Below are 16366 nucleotides of genomic sequence, written 5' to 3'. Positions count from 1 at the left end.
ATCTGCCTGACCTGGCATTCTGGGGATTTCTCTTAAAACATGCTTGCAAGATTCTTCCTTCAGGGTTCTTGGAGGGTATAGCAGGATTACGTCTCACATTTCTCTAAAATGCTTAAGTAAATTATAGTTGAATAGTCTGTACCTTAACTATAGACTGTCTATAGCCACCTCCAGTTTTATTTATTGGGGATCAGCTGAGAATATCGAATAACTCAATTTGGAAAAATTTAGCAGCTCACAGCAGGCCCAGATGGGTTGCTTGTGGGCAGAGTGGATTGGTAGGACCGCAGTGTATAGCCAGGGCTCCGGCGTCAGTTTCTTGTTAGATGTTTGGCGTTGGGCGAGCTCCCTATATTCCTGAGACACCGTTTCTTTTTTTGTAAGGTGGGAATAATAACATCCACCTCAGAGAGACAGTGTGATGAAGCTGCAAAGAGTGCTCTGGGAGGATTTAGCCTGACAGGGAACAAACAGTGACTTCAGGGTAGCTGCACTGCTGTGATTTCATCTGTCACCATTGTTGTCACTATCTTTGATAAAGCTCTGGTTCTGTTTTCTTGATTTTCTGAGCCAAGGACCTGATAAACCAAATGGTCAGTTATTCTCGTGCCGTTAGCAAAATTCTTGACAAGTATAAGTCAACTGCGGAAGAAAGCCTTTGCTAGATAGAACAGCATTCATTTATTAAGAATCAGGCTGGGTGTGGTGGCTCACGCCTGTAATCCCAGCACTTTGGGAGGCCGAGGCGGGTGGATCACTTGAGGTCAGGAGTTCAAGACCAGCCTGGCCAACATGGTGAAACCCTGTCTCTACTAAAAATACAGGGCGTGGTGGTACATGCCTGTAATCCCAGCTCTTGGGAGGCTGAGGCAGGAGAATTGCATGAACCTGGGAGGCAGAGGTTGCAGTGAGCTGAGATCGTGTCACTGTACTCCAGCCTGGGTGACAGAGCAAGACCTTACTTAAAAGAAAAAGAAAAAAAAAAAGAGAAAAAAAAAGCCCAAGGTCCAAACATGATCTGATACTATCTTATTTGGACCATAACTACACACTGTTAACTCTGAAGCGTCAGTGTGAAGCAGGTCAAAACACATTGAGCTTACAGGTGGATTGCATGGTTCACAGGTAAGCGGTGTCATTGACTCCAGCCCCAATAGCCTACGGATGTTTTGCTGACAGGTGTCAGGAAGGAGAGTCCAGAGAAGGCGGGATCCGTCCCTGGGGAATGTCCGCCTCTAAGTCCCACCTTTCGGTGCTTGTGTTCCAGGTGGCAGAGATGCATGGTGAGCTGATTGAGTTCAACGAGCGCCTGCACAGGGCCCTGGTGGCCAAGGAAGCCCTCGTGTCCCAGATGAGGCAGGAGCTCATCGATCTCCGGGGACCGGTGAGTGTTCCCCCAACCTTTGTGTCCGTCCAGCTTCTGCTGCCCACAGCCCGGGAGAAAAGCTTAGAGACTAACAGAGCAAGCAACCATGTATCCACCGGCCAGATTTGCCCACATTCACCTCTGCCACATTTGCTATTTATTTTTTATGGGGATGGGGTAGAATAAGTAAAATGTTACAAGTTCTGTTGAAGCAACATTTCATGCTTCTCTTTCTAGTCATCTATAGTTAAAATTGGCATATAGTTCCCCCACCCATGTTTCCATACTTCCCTGCATGGATAAATTTCCATGAGCAGTAAACACTCTTGGTTTTGTGTTCTTAACTTTTACCTCCATGACATTACTTTTGTATGTATCTGTTTGCCACTTGTCTTTGCTTATTTGTTTTTAATTCAATATTGTGGTTTGAGGAGTAATCCACATACATCAGGTACAAGGCTTTTCAACCACAGCACTGCTGATATTTTGGATCATGTAATTCTTTATTGTTGGGGTTGTTCTCAGCATTATGGGATGTTTAGCAGCATCCCTGGGTTCCACCTACTAGAGGCCAGTGGCTTCACCTCGCCAGGTTTTGACAACCACAGATGTCTCCAGATATCGTCAAATGTCCTCCGGATTTCAGAACCTGGTGGAATCACCCCTGGTTGAGATCCGCTGATCTAGATCACTTGCTTGCTTGGCTCTGTAGTTCTCTGTTGAATGAAATACCACAATATTTTTGGTTCAGTTGTGTCTTTGTAAACATTTAGGATGTCTGCACTATTTTGCTATTACGAACCACAACGCTGTGAGCATCTAACACTTGTCCTTTTGTGCAGACATATAATAGCTTCCTCATTTTACAACTTCTTTATTATGTAAAATGCCCACATTTAGGCAGGCTGTGTCATGCACACTTGTATCTCCTTTGTCAGGGTGGACAGTTATCTGTCATGGCCAATTGTGTTTCAGGTTATCTACGTCCGTTTCCTCCTTCTATATCATTTCAATCAAATTCTGGGTATTATTTCATGTACAGACATCTTTGTGTTTATCTCTAAAAATACGAAAAAAATAAATACAATATCCTTATCACCCCCATTACCAGTAATCCCTTTATGTCATCACAGTCAGTGTTCAAATTTCCAATTGCCTCATACCTTTGAATAGCTTTTTTGATTCAGGATCCACGTGAGATCCATGCATTGTGATTGGTTAATATGTGTCTATGTTGCTTTTCCTTTAAATTTTAAGAATTAGGGTAAAATATACCTAACATAACTTTTACCATTTTAACCATCATTAAGTGTACAGTTGAGTGGCATTAAGTATGTTCACACAGTGTGAGGCCATCGCTACCACCCCTCTCCAGAACTGTTCCATCTTCCCCGACTGAAACTGTCCCCGTTAAACACTCAGTCCCTGCTCCCCATTCTCCCAGCCCTTGGCGACGATTCTACTTTGTTTTCCTATGAATCCACTACTGTCTTAGGTTTCTTTTCTTCAGCAGAGTCTTCTCTCATCTCTCTCTCTCCCCTTCTCTCTCGTAATTTGTTTACTGAAGACACTGGATTTGCCTTACAGAGGTTTACACCACCTCAGTTTTGCTGCTGGTATCTCTGTAGTGCGATTCGATATGCTGCTTCATTTCCTGTATTTCCTTCCATCAGAGGCTTGGATTCAGGTTTAATTTTGCTGATGATATGACTCTGTTGTTGGGCGGTGCTTTCTGTCGGGAGATGCATATGTTTGCTACCTTTTTGTGATATTAGCAGCCATCTGTTATCACTTCCTGGGTCCATTACACAAACCTTTCTTTAAGGTCAGTACCTAAGTATGAAATTGCAGAGTTTTAGTGTATGGCATCTTAACCTTTACTGAGATTCACCATTTTATAAAGTAAAAGAACCTATTTATTATCCCTCTGTTTGTGGGCAAAAGTTCCTGCTGACACTGTTACATCCCTGCTGTGATATTTTACATATTTGTGTTTTCATCTGCTGTTCTGGCCCATAACTCCTACAGCCCTTGTTGTAAGGTTGGAGGCACTTTAGGCCTCAGAAGAAGGCCTCAGAAAACAGAATCTCTCTGACCTTCTCCTGCCCTCTTTTCACCTCTTCCTTTTCCTACCCAAGGCAAGACTCTACTCTTCCCCTGCTTTCTGTAAAGAAATTGACCCACATTGTCTGTTTGTAGGTCGCAAGACCCCCATTTCAGAAGGGGTCCAGCCCCACCCCCGGGAGGAAAGAGTACTGCACAGAGAAGCCAGGAAGGATCTGGACAGACAGGCGCTGCAGGGTCTCCCCACTCAGTCTGTTAGTCTTAGACCCTACCCTTTTTATCCAATCACGTTGCTAATCTTGATTATCCAGTGATGTCTCCATAAAAGGCCCAGGAAGACGAGATTCAGGGAGCTTCCAGGTAGCTAAACAGGTGGAGGTTCCTGGAGGTTGATACACGGGGAGAGCATGGAAGCTCCACACCGCTTCCCATACCTTGGCCTATGCATGTCTTCACTGTATCCTTCGTAATATCCTTTATAATAAACTAGAAACTGTGTTTCTCTGAGTTCTGTGAGCTGCTCTAGCAAATTAATGGACCCCAAGAAGGGGATGGTGAGATCCGCATTTTATCGCTAGTGAGTCAGAAGCACAAGTCAAACAACCTGGGGCTTGTGGTTGACATCAGAAGTGAGGAGCGGTCTTGTGGGACTGAGCCTCACCCTGTGGGATCTGATGGTACCTCTGGGTAGATGTGTCAGAATTGAATCAGAGGATGCCTAGCTGGTATCCGCTGCAGAACTGATTGTTTGCTGGTAGGGAGAAACCCCCACATGCTTCGTCTTTGTTGATGGTTGCGGTGTGACAGCAGAAGGAAGACGGTTCGTGTTTTCCCACTCGTACCTACCAATGCCTTTTTGCATGAGATGGCTTTAACTTGTGTTTCCCTGACCACAGATGAGGTTGCCCATCTTTTCATTTGCCTGTTCTCCATTCTGGGTTCCACATCTGACTTCTCACAGCCTTTGTCCATTTTTCTACTGCACAGTATTTGACTTTCTTGCTTTCTCACTGTTTTTGTATCTCCTTTGCAGTTACATGTATTTTACATATCCCCTCCTAGCCTATGACTTAATCTTTCACTTTAAATAAAAGTAGAAAATTTAAAACATATGTAAAAGCACAGGGAATTATGTAACAAAAACCCATGTCCCTGTCACTCAGCCTCAGTAATAATCAACTCAAGGTCATTCTCGCTTTGCTCATACTCTGCTCATTACTTCTCAACTCAGATTATTTGGATGTATATCCAACCCATCTTACACTTTCATTCATAAATACTCAATATTTACTGCTAAAATGTATTCACAATACCATTATCACACCTATTTTTATTTCATTTATTTATTTTTTTGAGACTGAATTGTGCTCTGTTGTCCAGGCTGGAGTGCAGTGGTACGACCTCAGCTCAGTGCAACCTCTGCCTCCCAGGTTCAAGCAATTCTCATGCCTCAGCCTCCGGAGTAGCTGGGATTACAGGTGCCCACTATCATGCCTGGCTAATTTTTGTATTTTTATTAGAGACGGAGTTTCACCATTTTGGTCAGGCTGGTCTCGAACTCCTGACCTCAAGTGATCTGCCCACCTCAGCCTCCTGAAGTGCTGGGATCACAGGTGTGAGCCACTGCACCTTGCCTCACACCTATTTTTAACAGTAATTTCATGATATTATGAAATACCCAGTCAGTGTTCAGTATTCTCCAGTTAGCTTAAAAGAGTTTTCCATGTCTTTGTGTTGATCAGGGTCCTGATAAAGTTCATATAGTGCAGTTGGTTGGTGCCCCTCTTCAGGCTCTTTTAATTTGTAGATTCCACTGCTATGTCTCTTTTTTTTCCCTTGTCTTTTTTGTCGTTATTGTGGAAGATACTTGGATCCTTGAACTATAGGTTTTCCCAGGTAGGATTTTGCTAATTGTAATGCTATGGTGATGTTTGTCATATTCCTCTATCCCTTACCTTTCCTTTAAATTGGTCGTTCACTCTGGAGGCTTGACGAGCTTCAGGTTTGGTTTTTTTGCCACAGTGGTGTCACAGGTGGTGGTGTGTGTTTCCATCAGGAGGCTCATAAATGTTGGTCTAGGAAAGCACTATTTGAGGTGCCAGTTCACACCAGACCCCATTTGTTTCAGTGAGGCAAGTGTGCAAATGTAATCCCCATCCCCCCACCCCCCACCATATTGAAAGCCTAATAGTGCAGTCCCTGACTGAGTTTGCTTCCCTAATTCCTGACACTCCAAGACTTTGTACATGTTTTTGTGGATTTCTTTACTTAGGTAGTTAGGAGTTTCCTTAAGGGGAAGCATATTTAGGAAGGACCAGTTGTATGCTAAGAACCCTTTCAGGGAGGTGATATCATCTCCATTTTGCAGGTTTACTGAGGTTCAGAGAAGGCTCCAGTAATTCTGTGAGTGTGTATGTAATAGAGCCTGGATTCAGACTCAGGTTTAATTTCAAAGCCCATTTTCTTCAAGCTATACCAGCTCTAGAGAATTGCAGGAACAGGTATGGGAGAGGGAGCCCCTTGTGTTACCCATTTCCCCCAGCCGAGGTTCCAGCATCCCTGCAGTGGCCCTGCCACCCGTGTTGCACATTAGAGACTTGGGCAACATCTGATCTGCCTCCTCTGAGAAAGGACAGTGGGATGTGGGGATGGAGGCCTGGCCCTGACCTGTCTCCCCGTGTGAGTGGGGTAGGTCTTGAAGGTGGGCCAGCCTCTCCCTTGTCCCTGCCCAACACCAAGGGTCCCAGACTACTCCAAGGCTAGCCTTGCAAGAGAGGGGCTCAGTGGGCAACCAGGAACCAGGCAGTGGTCCCATTTCTTAGGACAGGTTCAGTTTGACCCTGTGAGTGTCAGGTAGTAAATGGTAGGTGACTGTTGTCACTGCAGATAAATTTTTGGAGAGCAACATCAGTGTATCATTCTCATTGTGAATAATAAAGATGCCCAATTAACCAGTACAAATGAATAACTGCTGATATTAATAGCTAATATTTATTAATTGCTATCAGCCAAAAATTTGGCTTCCCTCTTGAATGTTAGTAATTCATTTAATCCTCACGTGGCCTCATAGTAATTACTATTATGATGCCCATTTTGCAGAAGACAAAGCTGAGACTCAGAAATGATGTAACTCTCCCAACATCCCACACTGAGAAGTGGCAGTTCTGGATCTGACTTAAAAAATTAAAATTTTTTTTTTAAATTTATTTTTTTCTTAAACTTTTTTTCATATTGTACAATAGGATATACTAATGGTAATATTTTTGCTTTTAACAGTTGGAAAGTATCAAAATTTTTGGATTCATGACAGACCTTGGCATCCCCATGCTAAAAAGTTAAGTAGTAAAAAGGGTAAAATAAATCTCTTCCTGTCTCTGACCCCCTGATTTTCCTACCCAGAAGCAGTAACTGTTACCAGTCTTGGGTTTCTCTTTGCAGATATGAGTGACGCCTCAGCATGCTGTTTTCACGTGCCTATACATGTTAATAATGAGTAGCCTGCTGAATGCATTCTTCTGTGTCCTACCTTTCCTCATTTAACAGTATGCTTTAAAGATCTTTTAATTTTACTTCACGAGTAGAACTGTCGTTCATTTTAAGAACTGTGTCTTGTTCTCTGGGGAAAACCATAATGGATTTCCCCAGGCTGCTGTTGGATGTTGCATGGTTTCCCGTTTTTGTTTTTACAGTAATGTTGGGCTAGCATCCTGGGTGGAAATCCTCACTGTAGATGAAATCCTGCCTTTACACTGGAAGGCTGGCTGGCAGTCCACAGGGCTCAGTTAGACTGGGTGAAAACCCGGAGATCTTGCCCTGCAGGACTCTCGGGGCTTTGGAAAGGATGAGCACCTCCTCCCAGCCTCCTCCACCTGCTGCAGGAATATCGCTTTTGAGGCCCATAATCCTTTCGGAGATCACGATGTAATTCCAACAATGTGTTGGGCATACAAACGAAGTATTTTCCTCTTTTATGAGTTTGACAACTGAGTTGCAGAAGGATTTTGGTCGCTGCATCCCTGCCCCACCCCGCCCCACCAATGTCTCCTCATGCTCCCCCAGGGTGCTGGACCTCCTGCCCTGCGCTGCCTCCCACTCAGGGCCTTCGCTCCTGGCGTTCCCTCGCCTGGAACACTGCTCAGTGCCAGAGCTGCATATCAGCTCCATGCTTCCTCAGGAACCCTCCCTGATGCCCTGACAAGGTCAGATTTTCCATGTCGACTATGATGCCGACATGTGTCTCTCCCTTCCTGTCTTAATGTAATGTTACATTGATTTATCACTGATCAGTGTTGTCTCTTCTGCGTCCACAAAGGCAAGTTTTGGTTTCTTTCTGCTCCCTTTGGGTTTCAGTGATTCACACGGTAGGTGTTCAGTAAATGTGAGTCGACTCATTGAGTGAATGAGTGAATGAATGAATGAATGTCACCACTAGGCCCCCAGGCCATGCCAGCCCACCTCTCCTCTGTGCTATGCTCCTTTTGCCTAAGTCTGATGCCCTTCAGGACAGAGACAGTCATTTACACAGAAGCAGTTCTCATGGCATCAGATCCTTTCCTCCGGCAGGCTGTGATGGCCAGAAGCAAGGAGCAAGTAAAACGGTCATTAAGGGCCTGAAGGCTGTCAGAAGAGCTCGCCGTTTGGACCGGGGTCCCCAGGGGATACCCCATTATTGCCTCAGGCCTGCTTTGGTTATCTCCCCAGAGTCAGACAGCCAGGGCAGAAGGAAGAAGGCCGTTTCCAGCTCAATTTTCCTCCTGGAGTTGTCTTTTGCTTTTTTTTTTTCTGGCTTTTCACTGTGAGAGACATGTATTATGGGAATCTCAGCCACTTCTCTCTTCCTTTCCATGGGGCCTGGATCCCTGACCACACTGCATTATCATGGCTTCCTCCCAGACCCCAGGGTGTTCGAGTGACTCAGGGTCAGGACTGTCTGCTTTAGGTGGAAACCCAAATCTCCTCTTCTGTGTGCTGGGAATAAACATGTTGCTGACCGTAGCGCGAGGTTCTGTGAGGTTCTGCCAGTGAAACAGTGCTCTCTGTGCTGGCCCTCATGACCCATTTCCGACTCCGATCCCCCGTGCCTAGCACCATGCCCAGCATGTAGTAGGTGCTCAGTAAATGTTTGCTACATGATGATTTCATTTTCATACAGAGAGGCTGAGCGCATAGACCAAATGAGAATTCAGAAAACAGAGACGAGCAGGGTTAGTGTCCTTTCAGTGGTATCTTTTTCTGATACAGGTTGAGTAGCTCTCTTCTGAAATGTTTGGGACCACAAGTGTTTCAGATTTCTTTGCATTTTGGAATATTTGCATTACACTTGTGGGTTGAGCATCCCTAATCCAAAAGTCTGAAATCTGAGGTGCTCCAAAATCTAAAATTCTTTGGGTGCCAATAGGATGCTCAAATGCTCATTGGAACATTTTGGATTTCAGATTTTAGGATTAGGAATGCTTAACTTGTATCACTATATATACTTTACTTTTTTTAGAGACAGGGTCTTGCTCTCTTGCCCAGGCTGGAGTGCAGTGGCACCATCATAGCTCACTGTAACCTCAAACTCCTGGACTCAAGCAGTCCTCCTGCCTCAGTCTCTGGAGTAGCTAGGACTACAGGTGTGTGCCACCAAGCCTGGCTAATTATTTTATTTTATTATTATTATTTTTTTTTAGAGGCAGGATCTCACTACATTGTCCAGGTTGGTATTGAACACCTGGCATCAAGTGTTTCTCCTGCTTTGGCCTCCCAAACTGCTGGGATTACAGGCGTGACCCACCAAACTTGGCCTGTGTATCCTTTTAAGCTAAGACACTTATTTTTAAGGAAAAGGAGTTTGGGATTAAGGATTGAATTTGTCTCTCTTTTTTTTTTTTTTACTGTGAGTATTTTTAGGACTCTTATTATGTTTTTCCCCTTTGGTATAAGATGTGAATGAATGCTGGAGATTTTTACCTTTTAGCAGGATTTGATTACAGTCTGGGAGAACAGCTCCTAGTTTGAATAATAAATGGAGACAGGGAAATAGAACCTTGTAAGACTGCAAGTTGTAGAGGTCAATTAAAGGCACAGTGCGGTGAAAGCTAAAGGTGAAGCCACTCATTAAACGCAATTTGTTCCCGTGGCGGATGCAAACATGAGCTCACTTTATATAATGGACATTGGATTCCTCTTTTTTTCAGCCTCTTTGGCAAGGCTCTGTTTCTCTGTCCCTAGTCCCGTTTCTGATCATCTCCACTTAAGCAGAAAAGATGGTCTGGCTTGGTATGACTTACTGCCTGTGGAACCACTGCCCTGACTCCAAGCATCCATGCTGTTGGCTCCTTCCCCCGACCCCCACTCTCTCACTCGTCCCCTCCCTTGTCTGTACAACCCTTTGGTAGAGTTTTGCTGTGTGTTTGTTGTGCATTTTTTTTCCTTGCACCCTCTAGACAGTCCTTATAATTTTCTGGTTAGGCTCATTTTTCAGCTGAGCAAATGAGGTACAGAGAGGTTTTGTGGCTCACCCAAAGGCACACAGCTTCTTGGCAGCACCTGAATGTAAACCCAGGACTCTGTTGTTCCATACCACCACACTGCTCACTCTTTTATTTTATGTTTTCCAATTTCAAGCAAAATTTGGTGTCTGTTGTGCTCCAGGCACAGCACTCTGGATGGGTTTAAACATTCAGATGCTTCTGTGGTGAAGCTCTCAAACATGCCCATTCTTGATCTGCAAAGTGAATCTCTCCCTTTCTTATCTCTCCTTCTCACTTCATGCATCAGGAGTTACGCGCGCGCGCGCGCGTGTGTATGTGTGTGTGTGTGTGTGTGTGTGTGTTTAGCATACTCATGACATGGTGTTTATGTCAGAAAGGCTCTTCAGAGGCCAGGTATGGTGTCTCACACCTGTAATCCCAGCACTGTGGGAGGCCGAGGCAGGTGGATCACTTGAGGTCAGGAGTTCGAGACTGGCCTAGCCAACATGGTGAAACCCCGTCTCTACTAAAAATACAAAAATTAGCCATGCATGGTGGTGTGTGCCTGTACTCACAGCTACTCGGGAGGCTGAGGCAGGAGAATCACCCTTGAACCCGGACAGTAGAGGTTGCATTGAGCCGAGATCACGCTGCTACACGCTCTAGCCTGGGTGACAGAGCAAGACTCCACCTCAAAAAAAAAAAAAAAAAAAAAAAGGCTCTTTGGAAACTTGTAATCTAGAGAAGGCAGAGTTTCCCGAAAGCAGAACAGTGATTGAGTGGGGGGTTTGCATAGTTGCTTCATGTATTTTTTAAAAAGGAACTGGGGTTCTGTGATGCAATAAGCCTGAAAAATGTTGGATTAAAGATAGTTTGATGGTCTTCTACACTGTGCGATTTCCCTCAAGGGTCACACACCAGGGTGCTCCATGACTCTCCAAAAGGGATGGGCTAGGTATAGTAGCATTTCCCAAAATTATTTCCCCAAGGAACACTATTGCAGTCATTATTTCGCAGAATTATTTCCCTGAGGAGCATCTTCTCTTAGAAGATGGTCATGGAACTATTTTCCAAAGAGTGCATTTGGGAAAGGTAGCGCCATTGAGTGTCATGTTTTTTATTGATGTACTAGCTAGCGGGGAGCTCATCAGAGCCTGCCTTATCTCATGAGCCTGCCCTGGCATGGAGTCTGCAGGGCCTGGAGGAGAGGAGGTGACATAGCGTGGCTCTGGGGTGCAGTGGGCCTGCCTGTGTTGAGTCCCAGGTCCAGCTGGCCTCCCACCCACTCACCAGCCTGGTCAGGGTTTGATCTGAACAGCACTGCCTTTCCCAGGCACTTTGGGTCTCTGCCACCTGGGCTGTCTCTTACCTTCTGCATTTTCTCCCACTGTCTCTGTTTCTCCTCCTGTTTTTGTATCTTTGTTTCTTCTTTGGTCTCTTTGTACTTCTCTTTTTGTTGTTCTTTTGTGTCTGCCTTTCTCTCACTCCCTTTCTCTCCTTTTGTTTCTCTCTCTGCTTCTTTGTATTTGTCTCTCTCTCTCTCTCTATCTCTCATTTCCTCTGTCTCTCCCCCCGCCTGATCTCTCTATCTCTGTGTTTGCAACTCTCTCCCTCTCCCTTCCCTTCTGCTCTCCCATTGTCTCCAGTTTAATAAACATTTACATTGCTGTATTTTGCCATGATAATTGCTATTCATTGCAATTGCCTGAAAAACTACAAAGCCTTTCCATCTCCCCTTCATCATCCAAGTCTTGTGTGTTTTGTGAGGGTCCCTGTGGAGTGGGCCATTGCCTGCCTTCCACTGTATGGCTGGCCCCTGATGAGTGTTTCTGGAGCATTTTGTGCTGTGGCGCTTGCCACTCTGCAGTACCACTTGGTGTTGACTTTTCCATTTTCCCCTGTGGACCAGGAGCTTCCCTGAGACAGAGACTGTTGTCCTCATTTTCCTACCCTCAGAGCCTGGAACACGTAGTCACTCAGGGAGCACATGACGTATACATCTGAGTGTGCACCTGGAGTATCTCTGGCAACGCTCTGTTCACTAGCACGTTCGATTATCGAGAAAGCTGCCTTCCCGTCCTGCTCGATAACACCCCATGTGGGTCCTCGCTGTGAGCCGTCTGTGTTTCCTGGGGCACCTTGTTTCCTCTGAGATGACTGAGCTGATGGGAGAGAAAGATGAGTAATTTCACATCCAGGGATGAGAGAGATGGAAAAACCCCATCCCAAGTTTTGTAATAAGTTTCACTTTAAAATAAAATGCTCCCTGGGACTTTCTTGGTATCTTTAAAACCTTCGGAGGGAGTGATCTCATTTGAGGGCTGATGCTATTTAAGTATGGAAGCTTAATAAGAAATCTATTTTTCTGCCGGGTGGCGCTTGCCGCATAGCTAATGATCAAGTACCAAATTGTCTGCTGCCCCGCGGCAACGTTAAACTTCGTGTTCCAAATTATAAGAGGCTTTTTAACTCAGCGGTTGGACATCCCTGTTTTAATCGTCTGCCGTCTTGAAGGAGATTATTTTTAAAAGTGCCATTTAAGAGGGGCTACTAAAAATATATCTCACATAGAGGCTTAACTCAGAAATATTAGTCTTTGACACAAAATCATTTGGAAAAATGCTTGTGGAACCCACTTTAAACCTCTCAGATCCAGAGAAGAAAAGCCTGTCTTTGGGCCTAGCTGTGTTTTCCTTCCCATGGCCAAATACCCCAAGTGATCACATGCTCCTTGCTGTTCATGCAGGTACCTCTTGCACCTGGGGGGAGTTGGAAGTATTAAACTCACAGATCTTTCTTTTCTGATGCTCCTGTGTTAAACTCTCATCCTTTACCTGGCTTGCTCATCACCATGGGTCGTCAGTTTCCCCTGGGGACCCATGACGGTCTGGACTCTAGGGTTTGAGTGGATAGAGTCTGGTTATCCAAGGCATCCAGGTGTGGAACTTTACACTTCCCTGAAGATCAGAGTTTCATGTCTGTGGGCAGATGCAGTGTATGCAAGCTTAACTTTAAAGTTGGTCCTGTGTTGATTCAAACAGAAAGCATTGTCAAGGTGCAAAATGATCAAGATTTAGAAACTTGGTACTATGTAACGACTTCAGCTGTGAGTCGAGGGAGGCATTTTCCACACTGGATTACGTTGCCTGTCAGTCACTTGTGTTTTGTGTGGCTGCTTTACCCAGTGTGAGGCAGACTACGGAGATGTAGTGGATATGGAAAATACAGTCTCTGCCTTTGAAAAGGTCAAAGCCCAGAGTATATTTCGTGTGACTTGTGTCTCTCTGGCTTCACTTCATGGGGATTTGGCATGGAGACAGAGGTCCTGCTTGGAGAATGCTGAGGTCTTGCCTGCTGTGGATCCTGAAGGAGTAGAAGCCGGGATCGGAAGGCAGCTTTTGACCCCTCCGCCCCACCTGTCCTCTCTTCTCTTCTCCAGCATATGTTTGTGAACGCGTGGTTTGAGTTTGCCACTCACAGCCTCACCTGCAGGAGAAGTGATGGGCAGTGACCACCAGGATGCTCCTGGGGCTCACATGCCCCCTGTTCTCATTTTAATTACCACCCAGTCCTTCTTGAAATGGCCTCTTTGTTCTTTGAATTTCATCTGAACCAGGTGCTCAGATTTGGATTCATCAAAATCCTGAGCTCATGACCCACATTCGTTATTGGTGCAAGAAGGCCTGCTCTTATTGAATACAAGTAAGCTTCCTCTGATCTCATTCTTTGTCTCTTATGGAAACTGCCCCAGATTCCACTCACCTCTCCCACAGGGAGGAATCTCAAGACCGCGGTGCTTTGCTCCTTCCTGGTATGCATGTTATTAGCATGTTCGTTTTTTGTTGTTTTTTTTTTTTTTGAGACGGAGTCTCGCTCTGTTACTCAGACTGGAGTGCAGTGGCGCAATCTCAGCTCACTACAATCTCTGCCTCCCAGGTTCAAGCAATTCTCCTGCCTCAGCCTCCTGAGTAGCTGGGATTACAGGCGTGCACCACCACGTCCAGCTAATTTTTGTATTTTTAGTAGAGGTGGGGTTTTGCCAGGTTGGCCAGGCTGGTCTTGAACTCGTGGCCTCAAGTGATCCACCCACTTTGGCCTCCCAAAGTGCTGGGATTACAGGCGTGAGCCACCGTGCCCAGCCACATGTTCATATCTTAATAAGATGTCATCAGCATGGAAAAGGGGTTCCTGTGCCTGGGGCAACCACATGGGACTCCTCTAGAAGCTGGTCTAGGCCAGGTCCTCTCCTCTACATGGTCAGATGATGACACTGTCCTTGACCATTTCATGTTTGTCATCCTAAAAATGTGGGTCCTCCCAGTGCTTTCCATTCTGTCTCAATGCCACCTTGTAAATCTCACTGGCCATGACACATCCATCTAGATACTAATTTAATTTATTCAATTTCTGCTAAATTAACACACACAGTATTTCCAGGGATACATAATAACCACATGATTATATTAATAGTTGTATAAACCTTCAAACTAAATATAGTTATTCCTTAATTTAATTTATTTCTTTACCTTCATTAAGAGTTCACTTCTGGTTAGTCATACCTTCCGCACAAGTTGGATCTGATGTTCTTTATATTTTTTGAAAGATTTCTTCTTATTTTAAAAAATCTTTCTTTGAGGCCAGGCACAGCGGCCTACGTATCTGTAAGCCTGTAATAGACATGCCTGTAATCCCAGCACTTTGGGAGGCTGAGGTGGGCAGATCACCTGAGGTCAGGAGTTTGTGAGCAGCCTGGTCAACATGGTGAAACCCCGCCTCTACTGAAAATATAAAAAATTAACTGGTCATGGTAGCATGTGGCTTTAATCCCAGTTACTTGGGAGGCTGAAGCAGGAGAATCACTTGAACCTGGGATGTGGAGGCTGCAGTGAGCCAAGATGGTGCCATTGCACTCCAGCCTGAGAGACAGAGCAAGACTCCATCTCAAAAAGAAAAGAAAAGAGAAGAAAACAAAAAACAACAACAACAACAACGTGGCTGCGTGTGGTGGCTCACACTTGTAATCCCAGCACTTTGGGAGGCCGAGGAGAGCGGATCACCTGAGGTCAGGAGTTCGAGATCAGCCTGGTGCCAACATGGTAAAAACACATCTCTACTAAGAATACAAAAATGAGCTAGGTTTGATGGCAGGTGCCTGTAATCCCAGTTACTTGGGAGGGTGAGGCAGGATAATTGTTTGAACCTGGGAGGTGGAGGTTGCAGTGAGTGGAGATTGCGCCATTGTACTTTAGCCTGGGTGACAGTGAAACTCCGTCTCAAAACAAATAAATGAAGGCACGTCTCTGCTTCCTTGTCTCCCGGGCCATCATTCACATAGACACTTTGGGTCAGGCAGTAAGCAGCACCAAGGGTATCTCCTGGCATGTTCTAGGAGGCTTCCCCATCTCCCTAAAATGAATTTATATAATCTCCTAGTAAAAGTCAATGCTGTTTTGCTGTGTGTTTCATGGAGTTTGATTCCCTGGCCAGCTGGTCTGTGGGAACCAGAGCAGATTGTACCTAGATTCATTGCTTTCTCTTTTTCTGAGCAACCAGCACGTTATGTGATTAGATGGGAATAGATACGTTTTGGTAAAGGAATCCCTAGTTTAGTTGCAAAAAGCCAAACTATTGGCTCCCGTTGACTTGTTCTTCTGGAAATGACCTCTTCTTGAGGGGTGGGCACCATGTTACTATTACCTACACCCCAGTGTTCCTGGGATGCGGCTTTCTTGCCCATGAGGTCTGCAGAGCTGCGGTCCTGATTTCTGAGGAAGGTGATTTTGTTCATCAGAGTTCAAATGGTGTTCTCCCAGGTATTCGAAAACGGAGGGCCTCGTCCACCCCAAAGCAGTGACTGTGGTTTGGGATGCAACTGATGTTGCCAGCCAGACACTGGGGATCAGCCAAGGCTTTTGATAAAGTTGGAAGAACTTCAAGCTTCTTTAGACTGACCCTTCTTTCCTTCCTCCCTCCCTCCCTCTCTCTCTCTCTCTCTCTTCCCTTCTCCCTCCCTTCCTCCGTTCCTTCCTTCCCTCTTTCCTTCCTTTCCTCTTTCCTAAATAGAGACAGGGTCTTTCTCTGTCACCCAGGCTGGAGTGCAGTGGTGCAATCATAGCTCACTTGAGCCTCAAACTCCTGGGCTCAGCCATCCTTGCACTTCAGCCTCTAGAGAAGCTGGCACTATAGGTGCATACCACCATGCCTGGCTAATTTTGTTGTTTTTAAAATTTTTTTGTAGAGACAGGGTCTTTCTATGTTGCCCATACTGATCTCGAGCTTCTGGGCTCAAGCAATCCTGCCTCAGCCACCCAAAGTGCTGGGATTACAGGCGTGAGCCACTGCACCCAGCCAGATTTTTATTTCTGTTCTGGGAAAGTGGCTTCCTTTCGTTTCTCCCGTCCAGGGTGTCACTGCCTATGCCAGCCTGAGTGTGTGGGCCTCCTGTGGGAATCGCCACCCTGTCCTGTTAGAGCAAAGCTCG

General features: G+C 45.5%; 1 protein-coding gene across 1 annotated transcript in view; it reads left to right on the top strand.

Annotated features, from left to right (window-relative positions):
* SNX29 (sorting nexin 29) overlaps positions 1 to 16366 on the top strand; it is a 585133-nt gene that overhangs the window by 366008 nt on the left and 202759 nt on the right. Inside the window, exon 16 of the mRNA XM_025369629.1 lies at positions 1268 to 1384. Coding sequence (XP_025225414.1) covers positions 1268 to 1384 — 117 coding nt within the window. The remainder of the gene's footprint in view (positions 1 to 1267; positions 1385 to 16366) is intronic.

This window comes from Theropithecus gelada, chromosome 20 (genome assembly GCF_003255815.1).
Source record: "Theropithecus gelada isolate Dixy chromosome 20, Tgel_1.0, whole genome shotgun sequence".
Lineage (NCBI taxonomy): Eukaryota > Metazoa > Chordata > Mammalia > Primates > Cercopithecidae > Theropithecus > Theropithecus gelada.
The sequence above is the reverse complement of the archived record's forward strand: the minus strand, read 5'-3'. Positions and strand labels throughout refer to the sequence as shown.